At 45.4% G+C, this 24,318-nt stretch overlaps 1 protein-coding gene and 1 long non-coding RNA gene across 3 annotated transcripts in view; one reads left to right on the top strand and one right to left on the bottom strand.

Moving 5' to 3' along the window:
• Positions 1-14,352, bottom strand: part of SLC35F2 (solute carrier family 35 member F2) — a 46,411-nt gene extending 32,059 nt beyond the window's left edge. Inside the window, exon 1 of one of the 2 annotated variants that reach the window (XM_088017556.1) lies at positions 14,169-14,352. In XM_088017556.1, coding sequence (XP_087873682.1) covers positions 14,169-14,278 — 110 coding nt within the window. In that variant the 5' untranslated portion in view covers positions 14,279-14,352. The remainder of the gene's footprint in view (positions 1-14,168) is intronic. The other variant, XM_028105849.2, reaches the window with a different exon arrangement.
• LOC114211335 (uncharacterized) lies at positions 13,663-23,581 on the top strand. The gene is made up of 4 exons (XR_003609743.2): positions 13,663-13,971; positions 14,829-15,101; positions 21,545-21,603; positions 23,424-23,581. It is a non-coding gene; the product is annotated as an uncharacterized LOC114211335 (long non-coding RNA).
• Positions 23,582-24,318: the final 737 nt, after the last annotated feature.

Here is a 24,318-nt window from a genome sequence, read left to right as displayed (position 1 = left end):
ATAGTCAAGACTACAGGGGAAACATATTAATACTCATCGTCTATGCCATAAAAGGAAGGGAGACTAGTGAGAGCGACTGTACTCACCTCGAATGTACATTAACTTACTGGATTTTCATTCAACCCTAAAATGTAGGTATCATCTTGCCAAAATTCGAGAGTCTTTTCACAAGGTTCATAAGGTAAATAAGTAACAGCACTGGATCAAAATCCAAGTAAGGCTCTCAAGCCTGTGTTCTTCCCATTCTGCTACGCTAAGAGAATAATTGTGGGAAGAAAGTAAGAAAAGTGCTCAGTTCTAGAACGACGACTTCTCAGTTCCTACGGCATTTGCGTTGTACCCCTCCTTGCCCAGTTTCTAGATTCTGCCTGTAGTGTTTTATACGTCCGTTGCATTTGCTTTATTAGATTATAAATGCAGAAACTACCTCATGGATATTTTTGTGCCCCCCCATATGCATATCTACACAGTATCTAGTACTGTTACTGTTATGGTTGTTGTTACTATTGTAATTACCATTATTACTGTTACCACTGTTACCATTAATAGTGAAAACAGTATCTAACACCCTGAGTGCCCCCTATCTATGTACCAGGCACTGTCCCAACAATTTCATGATTTCACAGTCCTAATTCATTCAATCCTCCCAACAATCCTAAGAGGTTGGTGCTACCGTTACTGGTATTTATAAAGAAACTGAGGTACAGAGATGTCACACAATGTGCCCAATATCACACAGCTAGCGAACGGCAGAACCTGGAGAGCAACCCAAGCAGTGTGGGCTCACGGTCACTGTCCCATGGGAGTACATTACTGGCATCTATTAGGGACTCAGAAAACCTTCATTATCCTAACAAAAATGAGGTGGTTTAATAAATATAACGGTGTGGCCGGGGCCATGCTAAGGGCTTATCTATGTCACTCCATTTAAAACTCACAAAACCTCCATGGGAGAGGGATCATGTGTACACAGCTTCACCAGTGAGAAATGTGGCTAAGGTCAGAAAATCATGAAGTCTGTATTTTTCCCATTCTACACACTGCCTCCCTGATAATAACAAAAATAAATCATGTAATATTGAAGATTCTGATACCATGCAAGGAGATCATGTGATACAAATTATCCTGCATCTCCAACAGTCAGCACTGATTAGCACAGCCCCTTTGATTGTATGTTCAACAATTATTTTCATAAGCGCTGTTCTAATGAAAACGAGAGAGGACATAATATCTATGTAGGTTAGTCTCCCTCTGTCCTCCGATTTGTGATTGGTCGAAATGAGAAAGTGTGAAACACAGGGGCAAATCAGCTACTCTCTTTGGATACCTGTCTGAGGACTGTGAGTCCTACAGCCTCGACGGATGTGGGGAGGAGGCATTAACTGTGGTCAGTGTGTGGAGGACTGGCCTCTCACCTCCAGGACCCTCCCAACCCCCAGACACCTCTGTGAGAATTCAACCAGGGGCACCCAGATGCACATACGGCAGAGGCCAGGAACAGAGCTCCAGGCGGGCGGGCAAGGTGGATGCAGGGATGGGGGAAGGGTAGATTCTCAAGGACGGGATTAGCACGGGGCAAAGAGTGCACTGCCGTTTCAAGAGTCTGGATGATGGAAGTTTAGGACAGATACACCGCCCTCTCTCCACCCGCCCCTGTCTGGCACAGGCACGGAAGGAAACAGACGAACCCTGTTCTCAGCAAGCAGCCGAGAAGCCACAGCCCATAAAACTTCAAATTCCTACAACTGCCTGCTCACTGAGGCTAAATCAGAAGTTCTGAAGGACTTTTTTTTTTTTAACTGTTGTAAAATCTAAATGAGCCTTCCTGCGGATTATCAAAACAAAACTGCTTGTTTCTGTGTGTGGTTTAAACTGTCAAATGTGATCCTGGGGTGAAGACAAGCAACCAGTGGGCAATTAAAAGAAGGAAATCAACAGCCAGTCAAAGCACAGACAGAAAATCCCGGCGTGGCTGGGGTCCGGGCTCCAGCTGTGTCCCTGCCCTCTTCGGTCTGGCACGTTAACCTCCTCAAACTCTGTAAAGTCCTAAATCCTCTGTTTCACCTACACCAGTGGTGAGCTGGATTTCTCACTAGTACACTCCTCAAACACCAACCAGGCACCAGAAAAGAGCAGTCTAAGTCGGATCTAGAAACTTCCTGGCACTTGGCCTGGAGGGAAGGGCAGGCGGAGGCGGGAGTGAGATTTCCTGTGAGCTTTTCAACCCTCCACAAGGGCTCACACCAGAAAAACTCACTCGCCTGCTTAGTCAGCTCCCCTCCTCCTGATTTAACCCAGCCAGCTCTCAAACTTCTCAACAGGACGCCTCTATTAGGCAAAGAGAGGAAAATCACCGTTCATGGGGAACCTGATGCCAGCCCCAACTTCCTCAACTCTCAGGGGGTATCCTTAAAATCCATGTAAATTGCACTGTGTATAGGGCAAACCATTTAGTATAAAAATAACGTGCAAAACATGGTTCTTTTTTTTTTTTAAGATTTTATTTCTTTATTTGGCAGAGACAGAGAGAGAGAGAACAAGCAGGGGGAGCAACAGAGGCAGAGGGAGAAGCAGGCTTCCCGCTGAGCAGGGAGCCCAATGCAGGACTCGATCCCAGGACCCTGGGATCATGACCTGAGCCAAAAGCAGCCACTTAATGACTGAGCCACCCAGGCGCCCCAAAACATCTCTCAGGAGTATGGGGCATCTCTCAGAAGTGGAAACATGGAAGGCCTAAGAACAGAGAGCCACCTGCACTGGTGATCAGGGACATGCAGATTAGCGATACTCTTTACATTCATTTGACTGTCAAAACTCTAAAAGTCTAATAATACCAAATGTTAGAAAGGATGTTTGTTCTCATACTCAGCTGGTGGCTGTGTAAACCGGAACAACTGCTTTGGGGAAACAGTTCAGCATTTTGTGAAGTTGAAAAGTCACGTGCCCTACCATCTAGCTCTGTGTCCGTCCATCCCCTGCCCCCCTCCCACATACTCTATATGCACGTGTGCGTGTGTAAAAGAAGCGCTGAGGCACCTGGGTGGCTCAGGGGGTTGTGCTCTGACTCTTGATTTTGGCTAAGGTCACGACCTCAGGGTCGTGAGATCAAGCCCCAGGTCGGGTTCTGCGCCGAGCATGGAGCCTGCTTACGATTCTCTCTCCCTCTGCCCTTCCTCCCACTCATGCTTTCTCTCTCTCTCTAAAAAAAAAGAGAAAAAGAAGTGCTTATATGTGATCAATAGAAGACATGTAGAAGAATGTTCCTGGAAGTCCTGTTCGCTATAAGAAAAAACCTGGAAAAAACCCAAATGCCCATTAACTGAATTAATAAAGTACGGTATATGCACAGGAAAGAATATTACACAAAGTGAGGGATCTTGTAGCATTGCGAAACAGTACAGATGAATCCTGGCAGTGTGATACAGAAGGGGAAATAAATCACAACAGATTATCTATAGCACGATATCCTTTTAATAAAGTTAAAACAATGATAATAAAAGCATAATTTTGGGGGCGCCTGGGTGGCTCAGTTGGTTAAGCGTCTGCCTTCAGCTCAGGTCGTGATCCCAGGGTCCTGGGATCAAGCCCCGCATCGGGCTCCCTGCTCAGCGGGAAGCCTGCTTCTCCCTCTTCCTCTCCCCCTGCTGGTGTTCCCTCTCTTGCTGTGTCTCTCTCTGTCAAATAAATCAAATCTTTAAAAAAAAAATGAGCAAGATTAGAAAACAAAGATATAGCACAGAAAACCACTGTCCAAACCTGTTATCTGAAAAGACCAATAAAACAAAGTTTTGCTAAGATTATTCAAAGAAAAAAGACTCAGAAAATAATATAAGAAATATGAAAAAAGGGCGCCTGGGTGGCTCAGTCATTAAGCGTCTGCCTTCGGCTCAGGTCATGGTCCCAGGGTCCTGGGATCAAGCCCCACATCGGGCCCTCTGCTCAGCGGGAAGCCTGCTTCTCCCTCTCCCACTCCCCTGCTTGTGTTCCCTCTCTAGCTGTCTCTCTGTCAAATAAATAAATAAAATCTTTAAAGAAATAAAAAAATAAAAGCATACTTTTTAGAAATACACAAAGGAACTGCAAAAAAAAAATGAGATCAAGGGAATGGTGAGAGGTATATTCAGGATGGTGATGATCTCTGGTTGGGGAAGAATGTGGGCAGAAGGCCTGACCAGGCAAATGTAAGTTACCACCATCATGATTCTAGTTTTAGGGCTGGTGATGGGTTTGCGGAACTTACTGCATAAAAAATAGTAATTTAGCCATTTGTGAGCCAACATTGAACACGTGTCACAAGCCAAGGATTGTTACTCCATGCCACTGGAATCTAAAATATAAATTAAATCTGGAGCACCTGGCTGGCTCAGTCAGTGCAGCACGTGACTCTTGATCTCAGGGTCATGAGTTCAAGCCCCACACTGCAGGTAGAGCTTACTTAAAAAAAAAATAAAATAAAAAAATAAATGATGTTCCAGGAAGACGCATCATATTACATATCCTGTGACTTTATATACTCTCTGGCAGCCCTTGGGATACAAACAGCAAAAAGCCTGGGGCGGGGGTGGGGAGGACAGTGGTTGGGGGGGTGCAATGTTAATTGTCCAAGGCTTTTTTTTTTTCCTCTCCAGTTTGCTGCTCAGTTCACAAGAGGCAGCATAGCACAGTGGTTAGGAGCACGGGCTCTGGGGCCAGACTGCCTTCTGGGGCAGCTTAAGAAATGGTTCTTCTCGACTCTTTTTTTTTTTTTTTAAGATTTTATTTTTTTAAGTAATCTCTACACCCAACGTGGGGCTCGAACCCACAACCCCAAGATCAAGAATCACATGCTCCACTGACTGAGCCAGACAGCCACCCCTCTTCTAAACTCTTCTAAGCAAGCTTGTCCCAGTACTATTCTGGCAAGCTGTAAACCACACACCACAATACTAGCCTCAGACTCTCAGTAAGGATTTGCTGGACTGAAGAAACTGAGTCAATATGTTCCTTAAATACTATGGCTTGCAAAGAATAACTAAAAAGAAGTTTGGGACTTAAGTGTGATTTTTCATAGACTCTCTCTCTGCATCATTAACATAAATAGCCAAGTTTTTGTGCTATATCACTTATCTGATGACTTTAATTAACACAGACTTCTGTAACCATTTAAAAAAAAAGTCCCCAAATCTATGGACTAAAAGTTTTTATAATTTATTAAAATGAAAATTATTTAAATCTTTATTCACAGCCTACTTATACTTTCACTATAAGCAATTCTGAGAAATTGGGTTATCTGATTTCTACAGTGTTAGCAGGTTAGAAGTCATCATTTAGAAAGAATGCAGACTTCCGGAGATATGTTCAGTAACACAGAAAAAATCACATGTGACAACTGTGAGAAAAAAAATAAGACAAATAATTCACTTCAATGGCCCCTGAGCATATTACTATTACTGCCACTCAGCAGAATAATTAAACTTCACGATGATGATCCTGAATCATGAAGAAAGTGTTATGTTGAATACACTTTACTAAAAGGTGAATAGTCTTATATATTTGTTTAAATATACCATGAAGACTTTTTTTTAAGAGAAGGAGAGAGGTGGGGGAAAGGGCAGCAGGAAAGGGAGAGAGAGAATCGTAAGCAGGCTCCACGCCCAGCACAGAGCCCAATGTGGGGCTGGATCTCGCGACCCTCAGATCATGACCTGAGCTGAAATCAGTCAGACACTCAACCAACTGAGCCACCCATGGTAGGTGGCCCTACCATGAAAACTTTTTAAAAAATGTTTTGTTTTTTTTCTGAGCAAAATCTCTTAGTTGCAAATGGACCCACAAAAAAATGACATGCCCTAGAAAGTTGTTCAATACAAATTAATAAAATGTGGGGTGCCTGGGTGGCTCAGTCATTAAGCGTCTGCCTTCGGCTCAGGTCACGATTCCAGGGTCCTGGGATCGAGCCCCGCATCAGGCTCCCTGCTCAGCGGGAAGCCTGCTTCTCCCTCTCCCACTCCCCCTGCTTGTGTTCCCTCTCTCGCTGTGTCTCTCTCTGTCAAATAATAAAATATTTTTTAAAAAAATCAATAAAATGTGGAAGAACTGCTGCCCAAAATTATGAATTAGTTAACAGAAGTGAGTCATCCATTACATGAATAATGCCACTCTCAACTGGATTTAAAAGTAAACTTTAATACTTGAAAGAGTGCATTTTAAGTTAATCTGTAGAATTCGCCTGTGTGAAAGGATTCGTTTTTCTCTGATGATCCTCAATAAATACTACAAGGGAGTTCTTGTAGCTTTTTTAATAACCTTCCCAAAACTTATATACACAAGCAATTACCTAAGGAGGCGATTCACTTCTTCCACAGATGTGGCTACTGTTCAGAGCATCCCTGAAAACTCCTCTTCAAAAGTAACCTACTTTAATTTCAGCCCTAATGCGTCCATCTGATTTACCAAACCTTGCTGCAAACAGGTTAGTACTGTTCCTAGAAATCAAGTGCTACCTTTCAGTTCAAAGCCAGGCACCAAGTCAATAGTACAGGTATTTCAAAGATGAATGGCCATCTCCAGCCTTAACGCATTCTCCCAGGCTGGTGATGATGACCTTGATGTCACGACATGGTCAGTGTAATGAGTTAGGAGCAAGGGCCCGAAAAATATAGATGAAGGGCACCTCAGCCAAGATGTGTGCCAAGAGAGACAGGGAAGAAGACTGCCTGACTCACAGGGCCGTCTACAGAGTCTTTAAGCAGCCAGAAGACGGGGAACAGGAAAAGCATCCGTGGAGGAAGCTACAGGTGTAAAGGTGCCGACTAAGGTGTGTGCAGGGAAATCACGGGCATGTCGCTGGTGCCCCCGTTCCCCTCCGAGAGATGGGATTCTGGGAGATGAGCCTGGAGAGGGAAGTGGGCCAGTGACAGGGGGCCCTGTAGTTCGTGTCGAGAAGCTTGGTTCTCATAAAAGGACAAATATTGCATGACTGCACTTCCCCGAGGGGTCTAGAAGAGGCAAATTCATAGAGACAGGAAGGAGGATGGTGCTTAGCAAGGGCTGAGGGGAGACAGGTACAGAGTTTCTGTACGGGATGAGCAACAAATTCTTGAAATGGACAGTGGTGAGGGGTGTCCAACACTGTGAATGTACTTCATGTCACTGCATTGTACCCTTAAAAAGGGTTACAATGGGGGCGCCTGGGTGGCTCAGTTGGTTCAGCGACCGCCTTCAGCTCAGGTCATGATCCTCGAGTCCTGGGATCGAGTCCCGCATCGGGCTCCCTGCTCAGCGAGGAGCCTGCTTCTCCCTCTGACCCTCCCCCGTCTCATGTACTCTCTCTCTATCTCATTCTCACTCTCAAAATAAATAAATAAATCTTTAAAAAAAAGGGGGGGTTACAATGGTAAATTTTATGTTACATATATTCTACCACAATGAAAATCACTAACACTGTAATCGTTGTGTTCAGGTGGGGAGGGAGGGGGAGGGGAAGAGAGGGAAGGAGCAGACAGGAGCACAGCCACAGCTGACCTCTAGCCCGTAACCCGCAGCCCTCAGACTTCTTTTAGCTCCAGAACCCTCTCTTCACACAGCCGGCATGAAAACCTAACCCACACACCAGGCAGAGCAACAGACCTGATGGGGGCCAGAGACCGGCCCAGGAGCCCACCAGGTCCCATCTCCCAACTCACCCCCGCAATGGGCCCTGAGGAACCCCCAGAGCGCCCCGGGTTGCAAACCTGGTGCAGGTCCCCAGAGGAAGCTGAACAGGATGCAGTGGGATTTCTGAAGAGTAAAGCAGGTCTGGTCTTTAGAATCAAAGGAAACCGTCCCGACTCGGCCTCTCGGCAGCCATGTGCCCTGGGGCAAGTTACTTACCTGCCACCAACAGAGCTAAGAATATGTGTATAGGATTGCCGTAAGACCTGAAGGATGAAAGGTAAGCCAGAGGCCTGCCGCGGGTGAATTCTCGCCTGATGGCAGTTACGATAGCCTCTGGTGTTATCTGGCATCACTCTGGTGCCCGCGCCGTGAGATGGTTTGGGGGGGTGTGGGCGGGAACAGGCATGGGTGGCCGCTACGACAGAAGTCCACATGACAGATGAAAGTACTGTCAAGATGGGGAATTGGGGCGCCTGGGCGGCCCAGTGGGCTGGGCTTGGCTTCAGCTAGGGAGGTGATCTCGGGGTCGTGAGGTCGAGCCCCGAGGCTCCCTCGGCGCAGAGTCTGCTCGTCCCTCTTCCTCCCCCTCTGTCTCTCCCCAGGCTCTCTCGCTCTCAAATAAATCTTTTTTTAAAAAAAGAAAAAGTTGGGGAATAAACACTGGAAGCCATCACCTCATTTGTCTCCCAATCAACCAGAAGGAAGGAGCAGAGATAAGCAGGAGTAACCCAAAGGTTGTCTGCAGCTGGTCTGCAGGAGGGAAAGGACGAAAGCCTGGGGCAGACCTGCCAGGGGCCCCGTCAGGGCATGCTGGGGGGAAGCTCGTGAAGGCCACCCTCACCTCCGTCCTGCGCTGCACGGGGGCACGGTACTGCCTGTCCCTTCACCAACTCCGGCAGCACTGAGAAGTTAAGAAAAAGGTTCCAGCTGTGCAGCCAAAATTCAGTCCTCCACCCACCCCCCTCCAAGCTCTTAAGGCTCATGGGCCACAAGCTAGAGAGACGGCCTCCTCCTCCTTCCAGAGCAGTTGCCAGGGTTCTAGAACGGCCCTCCAGGCGGCAAAGCACGGCAGCAATCAGCAGTGATGCTGGTGCCCACAGAGGCTCCATCCTGGGCTTCACCCCCTCTCTTCTCCTTAGTCACCTGGCAGGACGCACCTGAGCCTGGCCATTGGCTCCTCCCCAGCACAGAGGGGGACATGAAGGAACACACTGGTCACACTGTGTTGTGCAGGCTGAGAGCTGGACACTACTTGGGTGGCCATCACTGGAGGACTGTGGGAGCACAGAATACTCTGCAGCACCTAGCTGTTAGAAACAGCAGGGCTACATCAGGGGTCCGCAACCTGGGGAGACATCTAACAACGTCTGGAAAGATTTTTGATTGTCACGGCTCAGGGGTGAGAGGGACTGGGGGGGGGGGCCATGCTGGCATCTAATGGGTTGAGATCAGGGATGCTGCTACACCCTACGTTGTAGAGGACAGTCCCCCACAACAAAGCATCATCCCACCCAAACTGTCACGAAGGCTGATACTGACAGTCACTGAAAGAGGTACAAGACAACATGATTACGTTATAAACATACAGTCCTGGATGGAAATGTTTTTTGTTTTTAAAGAGATGTGGGGGCACCTGGGTGGCTCAGCTGGCTGAGCATCTGACTCTCCATTTCAGCTCAGGTTGTGATCTCAGGGTCGTGAGATTGAGCCCTGTGTCAAGCTCTGTGCTAAGCAGGGAGTCTGCTTAGGATTCTCTCCCTCTGGCCCTCACCCCACTCGCACTCGCTCACTCTCTAAAATAAATAATCTTAAAAAAAAAAAAGAAATGCGATCTATTATAAAATTCCTATTGGGGGCGCCTGGGTGGCTCAGTCGGTTAAGCGTCTGCCTTCAGCTCAGGTCATGATCCTGGGGTCCTGGGATGGAGCCCCGCATCGGGCTCCCTGCTCAGCGGGGAGCCCGCTTCTCCCTCTCCCTCTGCCTGCCACTCCCCCTATTTGTGCACTCTCTCTGTCAAATAAATAAATAAAATCTTAAAAAAATAAAAAATAAAATTCCTATTGGGAATTAGGGATTCATTCAATCATCTGATGTTCATTATGTATCTATTGTAAGGTAGGCACTGTGCTCAGCAGAGGCAGATGTTAATTAAATAATCTCACAAATGAAAGGGGGAAGGGAGGAGATATTTTGGAGACTGGGAGGATCTAGAGGTCCTCAGTTCCACACTTACACAAGCCACAAAGCCCCTCAACTTACATGCTTGCTTACATGACGCTAAAGAACAGTCCCGCTCGGCAGAGCTGCAAGCCAGCTGGAGACCCTGCTGTGCACACAGTGAGCACTCAGTGGATGTTTGTCGAATAAACAGATGAAGGCTGTACAGTTCAACACCACTAAACGACTCCTTCAAAAACGTCTGGGCCTTAACCTTTGAAAGGAGGAAACTGAACAGAAAGGAGGAGCCCAAGGGCCAGGCCCTTTGCCAGACAATCACAGGTGTGCACCTGTCCACTGACCAACTACTAGTGTTCTTTCCTCCTCAAGCCCACGCCCACCTCACACCAAGCTACTTGCAGTTCCTTAAGCAAAACATTCTTCCTCTCCTAGTTCACCTGGAAAACTCCTATTCAGGCTTCCAATTCCTGATCACCTTGTCTGCCTTGCTTCCCAACCCTACCTCACCCTGGTGACCTTGATTTCTGCCTTCCTTCGTGCCGTCTGTACTTTGTGCTCACCTCTACCACACCAGTCATAACTTCTTACCATAACGTGATCATGAACTCTCTCAAACTAAATCCTATTCATCTTTGTAGGCAGTGGTCTAGAACCTAGAACACCACAGATGCTCAAGGTGTGGCAAATGAAAGAATGAATGAATCCATGTCCTGCACCGTGCTACAAAAGAAGTGGGATAAAGTCTGTGCCCTTGAAAAGCTTACAATCTTAGATAATAAATAAATGAAAAGATGTAGAGAAACGAGTAAGAATTAAAATATTAGAATTCTAGGGGTGCCTGGGTGGCTCTTGATTTCAGCTCAGGTCATGATCTCAGGTTTGTAAAATCAATCCCTGCTTAGTGGGGGGAGTCTGCTTGAGAGTCTCTCCCTCTGCCTATCCCCCTTACCCCTTGCTCCCACACATGCTCTCTCTCTCTAAATAAATCTTGGGGCACCTGGGTGGCTCAGGTCATGATCTCAGAGTCCTGGAATCAAGCCCTGCATCAGGCTCCCTGCTCAGTGGGGAGTCTGCTTCTCCGTCTGCCCCTCCCCCCTACTCATGCACGCGCGCTCTCTCTCTCTCAAATAAATAAAATCTTTAAAAAAATCTTTAAAAAATAAAATAATTAGAATTCTAAGTCAACATTACACTTAAAGAAAATAAATTACTGTACCCTTTGTAGATACCATCACACATCCTCACAAAATTCAGAAATAAAAGACTAGAAATAAACACACAAAATATAAAGGTAAATAGTTAGTGGCATGTAAATGATTCTGATCTTTTTATATGTGTCTGCATATTTAAAATGAATGTGAACTCATTTTTCATCAGAATAAAGTATTGAAAATAAATATAACCAAAAAAAGCTTACCATCTCTTCACTGGGAAAAGGATAAATATGTGAAATAATAATTGAAGATTTTTGCTAGAGATGCAAACTTGATAGTCATTATAAGAAATATGCATTTTTTATATACAAATTATGTACAGGTGTTAGGATGTAAACTGCTAAATAAATCTCAGGTACTCTAGGAAACCCATAGCCTCCTATCACAGCTGTTGTCCTTTGCACTGATAGCAACAAATGGACGAAGCGGAAGTTACAAGCAGAGTCGGCTTGAAAACACACAATGCTTCTTACCATGAATGCATGGCACATAATAAGTCCTCGATAAACTTTTATTGAATGAGTGATCTGATATTCCTAACCAAAGGGAAAAATTATCTACTAATGAGACAAGTATATGAGGAGCTGCGGTTACCTAGAACACATCCTTCTCATAATGAAAACAGGCCCCAAATGTTTCCCCTGTACTTAGCACCCAGTTGCCAAAAGGGCTATTCTTCCTCCTTTTTGGTAAAAGGAGTAGAAAATAATTGTGGCTGACCCTCTATATACAAACTATCCTTCCATGTACTATCCTTATGGTAATAACACATCCACTCACCAGTCTCCCTCATGGCTCCCTGGCTATAGCTGGGGATTCAAACTTAAATCTGGAAGGTAAGTTTTAATACTGACAGTTTAAAATCATGAGTATAAAGAATACCGGATATCTGGTAAACTGCATTTTTCTGATTGCTGGGTCAGACAAGGAAAAACTGCAAACCAGAATCTGAGTGTCTGGACGGGCTGCCAGAGGTAGGAATGAAAACCTTAAGGAACAAGAGTTCTGCCAACCGGAGAAGCTGGGTGGCTCAGTCGGTGAATTGGCCAACTCTTATTTCAGCTCAGGTCCTGATCTCATGGGTCATGAGATCGAGCCCGGCATCGGGCTCCGCGCTCAGAGGGAGTCTGCTTGGATATTCTCTCCCTCTGCCACTTCCCCTGCTCACGTGTTCTCTCTCTCCAATTAAAAAAAAAAGTTCTGTCAACCAAAAAAAAAAAAAACCTCCAGCCCAAGATCCTTGGAATAAAGATCAAAGAAAGGAAGCATGCAGGGAGTGTGGCAGAAGGTAAAGGAAGCCTCAAAAACCCTTGTAATCCCTCATTCATTCATGCATTTACGTGCTAAGGGTTGTGGGAGACAGAAAAAGGAAAAAGTCTTCATTCCTTCTGTGAAGGACTCCATCCATCAGGAACATGAAATGGCCACAAACAGCTATCACACTGGGAAGAAAGTAACAATCCAAAAACGAGGTACAAGTGTGTTCAGAGACAGAAGAAATCTCATATTTAGGAAGCTATTAGATACACCTGACTGTACAACATACCAGGATTTTGAAAATATTAGAACATTAGGAGAAAAAAGAAAGCACTGCTAATCCTTGTTCTTACATCTTGCTACACCGCTGACTGCCCGTCCTCGGGGCATCTGGCTCTCCTGGAGCAACACCACATTCCCCAACACCCAGGAATGGAGGGCTGATAGCAGGTGACAACCAACTTCAACAAAGCTGTACCATGAGCCAGGCTGTGCAGTCAGCCCTGTAAGCCTCACAATTTCCCCTACAAAGTACAAACTGTTACTATATCCAGTTTACAAGAAAATGGGGCACAGAGAAGTTAAGTGACTTGCCCAAGGTCACCCAGCTCATAAGTGGCACAAACAGGAGTTGAGCCCAGAATCTGGGCCCTTAGCCATGACCCTACGCTGCCTCCATGCTGAGAACCTGTGGACATTTATCAGGACATATACAGCTGGAGCATGCAAGGTGATTTTTGGCCAAGTTGGCCCTTTAAGCACACACATGTATTTCAAACTATTCTTATTTACACAACAAAAATTCACACACCATTCCTGACCTGGCTTTGAAAATGAAGTTTTCACAATCTTTAATGGGATATTTGCTTTGTTAATCTGGGGGAAAAACAAAACAAAACAAAAAAAAGCCTGTTTCCTCAGGGGCCAGAGGCCAGAGTAGTTAAATCACAGTTTTGACTGGGGCTTGCAGGCACCACCCCTTACGGGTCATCTCATGGCCTTGGGCAAAATGCTCAGCCTTGTTTGTTTCTTCTCCAGCAAAGTGGCTATAACAACAGTACCATCTCATAAAGTGGTAAAAACTACATGATAGTGTGCACATAAAGGGCTAAGCCCAGTAGGCCAAGCACTGAAAGCTCAATAAACGTGGCTTTCGTTTTTGAGGTCCTAAGTCCTCTGTGTTTGCAGAAGGCAAGTCCCGCAGTGACCACAGAAAGGCTTTCCCCATCCCAGAGTCGCTGCCCATCCCTGAAGCATTCTGCTGTGTCCTCCGGAGCCCAGAGACGCCCGAAGCGGGTTTCCCCGCACCCCGAGCCGGGAGGTGGCTGTGTCACCTCGCCCACGGCCAGGAACGAGGCAGGCTCCGGACGACCTCAGGGCGGGACCACAAAACTTAACCCAGATTTCTCACTCGGGTGAACTCATCGCTTAGCGGAGGATCAGGGCCCTGTCTGACGGGCTTGGCAGCGGCAGGAACGCGGGCGCGGGCTCACCCACCTGCCGAGCCCGGCTTCACAGCATCCCTGGGGAGCCCGTCCCCTCCCCGTCGCCGGGGGGAGGGGGGGTGCCTCCGGGGACCGTCCTAACCGCGCCGACACGGTCGATGTCCCCCAAATCGTCTGAAACACATTCCCACGATTTCCAAGAGGGCGCCGGCGGGGGAGCGCGCGGCGCTTCACAAAGCCAGGTGAGCAGCCACGTCCCCGCCGCACGTGTGGAGCCGCGGGAACCGGCCCCGGGGTCCGCGAGGCCGCGACCTCCGCGCCGCCCCCCACCCGGGCCGCGTGCGCCCCGCAGCCGCGTGCGCCCGGAGGCCACGTGCGCGCAGGGCCGCAGCCGCCGCCCCGGCCGCCCTGCCCCCCCACCCCCCACCCCTGCACTCACCAGGTGAAGAGCTGGCCTGTGAGCCCGCGCAGCAGGCTCCCCAGCGCGCCCGCCCCTCCTGGCGCGTACAGTTGCGGGGCGCGGGGTCCAGCCGGCGAGGCCGCCTCCATGGGGGCCCCTGCAGTCTCGGCGCCCGGAACCCCCCGACGTGCCGGGGCGGGGAAGACAGGGGGCGGCGCCTGGGCGGCCGGCGGGACCCGGCCCCGTGCCCGCGCGCCCGCGCTCGCTCGCTCGCTCGCTCGCTCGCGTGCCTCCCTCCTCGGCCCTCGGCCGCCGCCAGTCCTTCACCGTCAGGCCTCCGGGGCCGGACCAGACATTTGCAGACTACCACCTGGCTCCTCCCGGGCAGCTGGAGGACAAGGGGCGCAGTGTTCCCCCGCCCTGGCAGTGGAGCCTCGGGGATGGGTGACACCCCACATGCATTTCAGGGTTTTATGGTTCCCTGTTTAGAACCAGCTCACGGGGTGAAACGAGGTTATGCCAGCGTGCCCTAACCCAAAGAGCCGTGACTTTGCAACCGCCTGAACTTTGCTAACTGGAAAGGGCCGGCCGACTCCTCCCCTGACTCCCGGCCGGCCTCCCTCCCTCTGACTAATTTACAAAAGACACTTCCCATCTAAAAGAACGGAAGACGCTAAATTTAGTGCTGTTTCTTTTCAGTGCAAAACCTGGGTAAAATCGCAGAGGGATTTTCGCAACACGTCTTTGTGAGGTGCCTCCTTCCTCACGGTGTGCGAGGCTTGCCTCTCGGTGTGCAAGCTCGCCCGGCAGGTGCCCGCGCCACGCACGCCGCCACCCGCTGTCGCGCAGCCAGGGCGCCCTGCGCCTGGGCCACGCCTTGCGATGCCTCTGCGGACCGAGGAGGGACGAGCACCTGCGGTGGAAAAGTTCCCGATCTTCGCCGACAGAAGGATCCAGAAGACAAGAGAGAAGGTGTGGGACCCTTTCTCTTCCTAACCACCTGCCTCCTTGAGCGGGGCGGGGGGGGGGGGACGGGGGAGGGGTGTAAAGAAGGAGCAAAATAAAGGTAAATTCAAACGAGTTGGCAGTTCTGTGAGAAGGTTCTAAGAAAGAAAACAGATTTTGAGAAATGGGATGCAGCTTTAGGAACTCCAAAGTTTAGCAGCTACAGGAACCCCACAGTTTAAATGAAATTATTATTTTTTAATTGTTGAAGAACATGGTCATCCAATAGAGGGACAACTGAGTATTATGGTACAACAGCATCCTATGGAAAAGAGCTATACCAAGACGGGAGGATTTTCTGTAGCTATTTTTGAGTGAAAAAAGTAAGATATAGAGAAGTGGGTCTAATGTAATCTCATTTTTATAACGCAAACAGCCCATTAAACCTTATATATATATTTTTCCTCAGGAAATAAACCTTATATATTGACAGTGTTAAATTTTACCTGAGCCCTGTGCACCTGGAAGATAGTAACGGTTAGGAACTGCCCCCATAGTGGGGCTCCTGGGTGGCTCAGTTGGTTAAGCATCCGACTCTTGATTTCCACTCAGGTCATGACCTCAGGGTCCTGAGATAGAGCCCCAGAAGGGGCTCCCCCGCGGGGTTCCCCCACTGGGCTCCTGGAGTCTGCTTAAGATTCTCTCTCCCTCTCTCTTTGTCCCTTCCACTGCCCGACCCGCCCCCCCCCCATGCTTTCTCTAAAAAAAAAAGAGAAAAGAAAGAAAGAAAGAAATGCCCCGATACTTTGGTATTCTTAGAAGTGGCATGCTGCAGGGGCGCCTGGGTGGCTTAGTCGTTAGGTGTCTGCCTTCAGCTCAGGTCATGATCTCAGGGTCCTGGGATCAAGTCCCGCATCGGGCTCCCTGCTCTGCAGGAAACCTGCTTCCCCCTCTCCCACTCCCCCTGCTTGTGTTCCCTCTCTTGCTGTGTCTCTCTCTGTCAAATAAATAAGTAAAAAAAAAAAAAAAAGTGGCATGCTGCAAAGAAACAGGTTTCCCATATAACTCAGATAAAGACCCAGAGTTGTTGTTTTCCACCTAGGACAAAGTCAGACACAGACCCTCCAAGTTCCATCCTCTGCCTCCTAAATGATGGCTAAACTGCTTTTCCCCACTGACCATTCAGAACAAAATACTTGTTAAATCAACTGGCTAAATTCCTCTTCTTCCTCCAGGCCTGGGAACTTTCACCCACCTCAGCCTGAGCCAGCTTGTTACCACCCTTAATGGGTCCCTCTTGAGAATATGGTCCCCTCAGGGTAAAACATTCTCTGATCTCCTGTTCAATCAAGCCACCCTTTCATTTCACTTTTTCCTAGGCAGGTAAGAGTCCCCTTTCCCCTTTTGCAACAATCCCTCCCTTCCCCTCCAATAATTCTTTCAAATAGTCTCTTCTTACCTAAATCAGATTTTTTTTAAAGATTTTATTTAAGTAATCGCCACACCCCACGTGGAGCTTGAACTCAGAACTCCCAGATCAAGAGTCTCATGCTCCACCAACTGAGCCAGCCAGGTGCCCCAGATTTGGTTTTTATTTGACAATATGGATATAGTTACGTGAGCATGGAGAAAAGTGTAAAACACATGTCAGCACAAGTAACCTTAGAAAAGTTAAGGGATACAGAAAAGGAAAAAAACCACACTTAAAAAAACACTCCAGCATGTATGATATAGTCCCTTTTATGTACCCCCTGTGTTTTGTCTAAATATGAGATTAAAAGGTAGATTTAAATGTTGTGGCAGGCTGACTAATACCCCCCCCCAAAAATCCAGTTCCTAATCCCTAGAATCTGAGAATATTCCTTTAAATATGTAGTCTCTCCTGATCGGATGGGGGCCCCAAATGTAGGGCGACCGGACCGGGTGGGGGCCAGTGGTACAGGCAGTGAAAAGATTCACCTGAGGCAGAACAAAGGAAGTAGAAGTTTATGGAATACACAGCAAGGAAGCTGTGGGTAAGGGTGTGACAGATGGGACAATAAAGGAGAAACTGTCTGCCAGAAGGCAGTGGGTAGGGGCTGTATTGAAAGGGGGAAGGTAAGGAGGTATGGAAATGGAACCTATGGAATTTTCCTTTTTGGTACCTGTGTCCAGGTGTCAGTAAACCATTGGTCAGTTAGGGCTTACAGATATTTTGAGATGGGCCTGTTTGTATTTAACCAGCTAAAGGCCCTTTCTACATTCCATTGTGCAAGCAAGCCTGTTGCCTAAAAGCGGCCTCTACAGGATAGCAAAAGAGATTTACAGATGTGATTAAATGATATGTCTTGAGATGAGGAAATCATCTGGTGGGATTTAATATAATCACAAGTGTCTTGACGAGGGAGAAGCTAATGGAGATTTACAGTGGAAGGAACGTGACACTGTGATAGAAGCAGAGATGGGGGGATGCGCCTTGAAAATGTACATTTTCAAAGCCAAGGAGTCAACAGCCCCTAGAAGCTCAGAGCCTCAAGAAGGATGTAGTACTCTACCCACTTTAGCCTCAGCTATAGGCCAATAAAACCGATTTCAAACTTCTGACCTCCAGAACTGTAAGAGAATAACTTTTGCTGTTTTAAGCCACTACATTGGTGGCCATTTGCTACAGCAGAATAGGAAACAAATGCAGATTGTAGATACACTAACTTGCAGAGATCATGATATACTGTCTGGGGAAAAAAGCAAGTTACAGACTTGCAGAATAATTGTATAATATGATCCTGTTTTAGTAAATGCCACCAACTAAGTAACTAAATATCTTTATATATAAGGATACATCTATATGCATGTATTTATCCTCGCTTCTGTTTATATGAAGATGAAGAAGGTGTGGAAGAATATATTCCAGGCTACTGATACTGTTTAAGTCATGAGAGTGTTGGGGGGAGAGGTGGAGGAGAGGGATAAGGAAGAGAAACATCCTTATATTAGACATCCTCATTGTGTGTGCTTATTGTGGGCATATGCTACTTCTGCAACTTGAAAAATATTCAACGAAGACATTTTTTCCCACAGGTCATGTTAATCCTAACTAAAAACGTATTAGGCTCGGGGTACCTGGGTGGCTCAGTTGCTAGGCATCTGCCTTCGGCTGGGGTCCTGTTCCCCGGGGTCCTGGGATCGAGCCCCGCATGGGGCTCCCTGCTCGGCGGGAAGCCTGCTTCTCCCTCTCCCACTCCCCCTGCTTGTGTTCTCTCTCTCGCTGTGTCTCTCTCTGTCAAATAAAGAAAATCTTAAAAAACAAAACAACAAGTATTAGGCTCAACATCTCACCCCCACAGAAAAATGAGGTCACCACTGATGTGGATTCTGAAGTTACAAAGTTAAATGTATTTTCTAAATAGAATTTCCTCCTCAAAAAGTAGCAATAGCAGTATTGTTCTAGCTTTGCTCCAAAATGAGCTCATCCCCCTTACTGAAGATTATTGATCAGTCTATATTATTTTGGTATCAGGATTAACATATATTGACTGGATCCGTGGGCATCAATCCACAAGGTTTTGTCAAAGGAAATTTACTGAAAAAATTATTTAGTTGTTGGGAGATTTTGCACATAATAGCCTTACTTCTTACAAGTACCAGAAAATAGCTACCACTTATTGAGCACCTACTGTGTGCCGGATACTTCATATACATTTTCAGTTCTTTTCCAGTTATCTGTTGTGTATATCAAATCACCCAAAATCTCAGTGGCTTCAGACAATAATCATTTTATTATCTCTTATGGTTTGTGTGGGTCAGAAATTTAGGAAGGTCTGGGCCAGGCAGTCTGACTCAAGGTCTTACATGCAGTTGCAGTCAAAAGATAGTTGAAGCTGGAAGGTGGGGGTGCTGGGGGGTGGTCGGGTGTTAGATAGGGCTGGAGCAGTGAGGGACTGAGCAGCCTCTCTTTCTTCACTTAGTTCCATGGGGCCTCTTATTGTGGGCTAATTTGGGCTTCCTCCTGGCCTGGTGACTTTGGGGTAATTAGTCTGCTTATATGGCACCTGGTCCCCCCCACCCCCAAGCTAGAGTCCCAAGAGAAAAAAAAGCCAAAACATTGTTAATATCCTCCAGCCAAAGACCACCGAGAACATACATGTAGTTAAACAAGTTGAATTTATTACTCCTTGCACCAAGGGACAGCAAACCCATGGGAGTACCATTGGCTTTCTCAGTAAGAGGATGTTAGAAAGAACCTATTACAGGATTTGGGCTTTGGTTGAATGATTTGAGGAAGGATGTAAGGAAGCAAGGATTTGCTCTGGGTTGAATGCTGTCAGACTGGATGCAATTCTGATTAGTATCTCAATCAATAAATCTTATCTATATGGAGGGCTGAATGCGGTGAGGATAAACCTACAATTGGTAAAGAAGTAGCAGCCTCTCATTTTGACCGAAGAGAGGAGGAGAGTTGGTATTTAGTGGGTGGCACAGCGATCCTGGCTTCTGTTTCAATAAAATTATAAACTGGCCTTGCCTTGTCTCATTTTATCATGGTCTCAGAGTAATCTTGTCTGAGGATGGTACTCTGTGATATTGTTTATGTCCAATAGGAGAAAAAATGAAAAATGGCCTAGCTGTGAGTGCCAGGCCAGCTTCCAAATGTTAAAGACTGCTTTTTTTTTTTTTTTTTGTCTTATGGCCTAGCATCAAAAGTCACATAGCATCATCTTCATTATAATCACAAGGCCATCTAGATGCAAGGACCCCTGTTTTGGATTGAATGCTTGTACCCCTCCAAAATTCGTATTTTGAAATCTAATCCCCAGTGTGATGGTGGGTTTGGAGGGGGGGCCTTTGGGAGGTAATTTAGGTCATGAGAGTGGGCCATAGAGCTGGCTCACTTCTTTTCTGCCTCGTGAGGACACAAGGAGAAGTCTACAACCCAGATGAGGCCTCTCCCCAGAACCTAACCATGCTCGTACCTGGTTCTCGGACTAACAGCTTCCAGAACAAAGAAATGAATGCTTGTTGTTTAAAGAATATGGTCTATGGTAATTTGGTAAAGCAGCTCGAATAGACTAAGACAACCCCCACTTCTCCGTGGGAGACACATCACAGGGAAGTCACAGGAAAGAGCTTGTGGGATGGGAGATAATGTTGGACACATCTTTGGAAAGTAGAGTTGACCACAAATGCTTTCCAAAATGCTAGGCTTCTTAGCTCTTATTAGCTCTTTAGCACTGTCTTTTCAGGTGAGTAAATGAAAGCTCAGAAAGATTAAGGGACTTGCCCCTGTTCTTCAGGAGAGTAACTGACTCTGACATCAGGCTCACCAGGCTGCTTTCCCAATTTAACTGACAAGCACACATGAGTCTCTTTCTCCATATCTCTTTCTCCCTGTTTGTAAAAATAATTGTAAATAAACATACTTTTAAATCTCACCAAATACAACATACTGTCTAATAAGAGCTGTTACAGTCACATCCATACTGATTCTCATCAATCAAAAACATAAGATTGTGGTTCTCAGTGTTTAAGATTTTATATCATGTTATTTTTGTGAGGCATATTTGAACACTAAAAATACCATATTCGTAAAGAACTACAACAGGATCAAAAAGAAGAAACATTTTCAAACAAATTGCAGACATCAATATATAAAACTCTTTGAACCCAGGGGTGCCTCTTGATTTCAGGGTCATGAGTTCAAGCCCCACATTGGGCTCCATGTTGGGCATGGAAATTACTTTAAAAAAAAAAAAAAAACTCTTTGAATCCAGAACTAAACTAAAGTCCTTTCCATGAAAAGTAAATGGGAACTTTTCAAATGCAATCTCTATTTAACTTCCTCTTAAAGCCATTATATAAAAAGCCTTATTTTAATACAATGGAATATTATTTAGTCATAACAAAGGAAATCCTGCCATTTGCAGCACCATGGATGAAACTTGAGGGCATTGTGCTAAGTGAAATAAGTCAGACAGAGAAAGGCAAACATTGCATGACCTCACTTATATGCAGAACCTAAAAAAGGTGTGAACCATAGAAATAGAGTAGAATGGTGGTTATCAGGGGCTAGGAGGTAGAAATGGGGAGATGTCAGAGCACTAACCTTCATTTATAAGATGAATAAGTTCTGGGATCTAATGTACAGCATGGTGATGACTGTTAACCACACTGAATTGTAAACTTGAAATTTGCTAAGAGAATAGACCTTAAATGTTCTCACCAAAAAAAAAAGGAAGAAACCATGTGAGGTGATGGATGTGTTGACTAACCTTAATGTGGTAATCACTTTACCATATATATATATATGGATGTCAAATCATTGTATTGTGCACTTTAAACTTATACAATGTTATTTGTCAATTATATCTCAATAAAGCTGGAGGAAAAAATCTTTATTTTAAAGACCCCATTTCTAGCATTCTAGTGCCACTACACTTGAGGCCCACAAGGCCCTGTCTTGTTCTAGCTAAGCCTCCTTATTTTCTCTTTCCCAGGTGTTCTAAGAATCTTGGTGTCAAGCTATGTTCGATTTGAATTGCTGGAAGTACACAAGGTTCCGAAAACAAAAATGTCAGAATTATTTGTCATTAAACAGAGTGAATCAATAATACTGTGTGCTTAGACGGCAAGTTTGGAGAATTCACATCAAAACCATTATCTTATGATAGGGAATATTGTAAATCAATCAACCAGGTATTGGTTGAATGCAAATTATGTGCAGACCATAGTTCTAGATATGATCAGCAATATTCGAGACATGAAAAATACTTTTACCTTTTCTTCCATCTTTCCTTTCTTCCTTCCCCCACAAACACTTTTATTTATTTATTTATTTATTTAGAGATTTTATTTATTTATTTGACAGAGAAAGACACAGCGAGAGCAGGAACACAAGCAAGGGGGAGTAGGAGAGGGAAAAGCAGGCTCCCCCCCAACAAACGCTTTTAGAACACCTGCTCTAATCAGGAACCCATGTAGGTGGCAGGGAAAATGTAATAATGAATAAGACTTGGTCCTTGCCCTCATTTGGTCTAAAATTTAAAAGAGACTATCTGTACAGAACCCTAAAGGACCTTATTATCTCTGCAAGGAGGGAAGAGTTAGAAACATGACATTTTTCCAGGATTATTTCTTAGTCATAACCAGCCCCCACTTCATGCCCTCAGTCCTGCTCAGTCCTGAAGGATTTCTCTTCCCTTCACCTCCTCCAAACGCTACTGCCTGAATCCTTTTTCCTGAGATCATCCAACCTCTGAAATAAGGACTTAAGGGTCAATGAAGAGGAAATAGATGTGCAGTTGAACAACAATAAAAAATCAAAAACAGAAGGGGAGAATCATCTGGAGAAACCTAAAGTTTATAGTTACCCATAGCTATTTCTTATTGTCCAGTTGCATGGTTTCAAATACTATCCATAGGCTGATGACTCCCAAATTTTTTATCTCCGGTGTGAGAATCCCCTGAGCTGAAAGTTCACATGTCTGACTGCTTACTTGACATTTCCACTAGGAAATCTTTAAGGCGTCTCAAACATGGCCCAGACGAAACCCTCTGTCTTTCCATAATATGACTGTACAATAATGATTTGTATACATTGCTTGAAATAGCATATAGCTGGATATTGTTTTGGTTTTCAATCTGATAATCTTTGTCTTTTCATAAGAGTTTAATATATTTACACATAGAATGATTAATGGAATATTCAGATTTATTTATACCAAATTACTATGTGTTTTCAACTTGTCTCACTTAATGGTACTTTTTCTTCTCTTTCTTGCCTTCTTTTGGATTGGCTGTATTTTTTTCTCCATTTGTAAGTTATATAACTATGTCTATTTTTTTATGGTTGCCCTGGCTAATCTAACACGCAAACTTAACAAAGTTTGAAATCAGTGTTAATCCTCTTTCTAAACAATACAAGAACCTTAGAATAATAATTTCTCCAAGTTTCATGCTATTGTCTAGTAATTAATTCTAACTTCCTTTTTCTCCCCCACAAAATAGATACATTTATTATTGTTTCATACAGTCACTCAGTTTTTAGGCATACCTAGGGCCAGATTCATGGGTGTGTGACCTGTATAGTCTCACAGAGCCCCCTGCTCAGAAGGGCTTGACTTCCTACTTTGCTGTTGCCACCTTGAAATTCTTAATAATTTTTTAACAAGAGGCCCTGCATTTTCAGGGCTCTGCATTGAGACCCCAAAATTATGTAGCCAGATCTTCCATCAAGAATTTATTTTCTTTCCACTTGAGTTACATCTTTAGAACTTCCTTTAGAGTGTGTCTTTTGATAGTGAAGTCTATTTTCAATTGCCTGAAAATATCTTGATGGTATCCTCTTTGTTTTTCTTTTAATTTTTTTTTAATTAGAGAGAGAGACAGAGAGAAAGCACAAGCAGCGGAGAAGGGGTGGAAGAAGAGGGAGAAGTAGTCTCCCCGCTGAGCTCAGGACTCAGGACTGCAGAACTCAATCCCAGGACCCTGGGATCATGACCTGAGCAGAAGGCACATGCTTAACTGACTGAGCCACCCAGGCACACCTCTTCTTTGGTTTTTTTTTTAAGATTTTATTTATTTATGGGGGGGGTAGCAGAGGGAAAGGGACAAGCAGACTGTGCTGAGCACAGAGGCCAACATGGGGCTCCATCCCAAGACCCTGACATCATGACCTGAGCTAAAACCAAGAGTCAGATGCTTAACTGACTAAGCCACCCAGGTGCCCCACCCCCCTTCTTTGTTTTTTAAGATAGTTCTGGTGGATATAGAACTTAGATTGACTAATATTTTCTCTCACCACTTTGAATATACTTTACTTGTCTACACTGTTGCAACTGAGAGTCAGCCAACCATTAAATTACTTTTTCCTTATAGGTGATCGGACTCCTCCTGTGGCTTTTATCTTCTCCATTTTGGGTTTTTTTTGTGGGGTTTTTTTTTTTTTGAGGTTGTACATTTCATTATGATGTGTCTCGATGTTGGTGTGTTGCTTGGGATTTATTACGCTTTGTTGGGCTTCCCAGATTTGAAGATACCTTTCAATACCTGGGAAAATATTCAGCCATTAGATCCATATTGCCCTTTTTCTGGTCTCTATTATCTTCTTCAGGAACTCCTTTTATTTATTTACTTATGTATGTATGTATTTATTTATTTGAACTCCTTTTTTTTAAAAGATTTTATTTATTCATTTATTTTAGAGAGATACAGAGTGAGGACTGGGGGGCGTGGGGCAGAGGGAGGAGAGAGAGAATCTCAAGCAGACTCC

Source organism: Eumetopias jubatus, unplaced genomic scaffold (assembly GCF_037043125.1).
Source record: "Eumetopias jubatus isolate StellerSeaLion01/CBP00866 unplaced genomic scaffold, mEumJub1_p1.0 scaffold_13, whole genome shotgun sequence".
NCBI lineage: Eukaryota > Metazoa > Chordata > Mammalia > Carnivora > Otariidae > Eumetopias > Eumetopias jubatus.
Note: the sequence above shows the minus strand (reverse complement) of the source record. Positions and strands in the feature narration are given on the sequence as shown.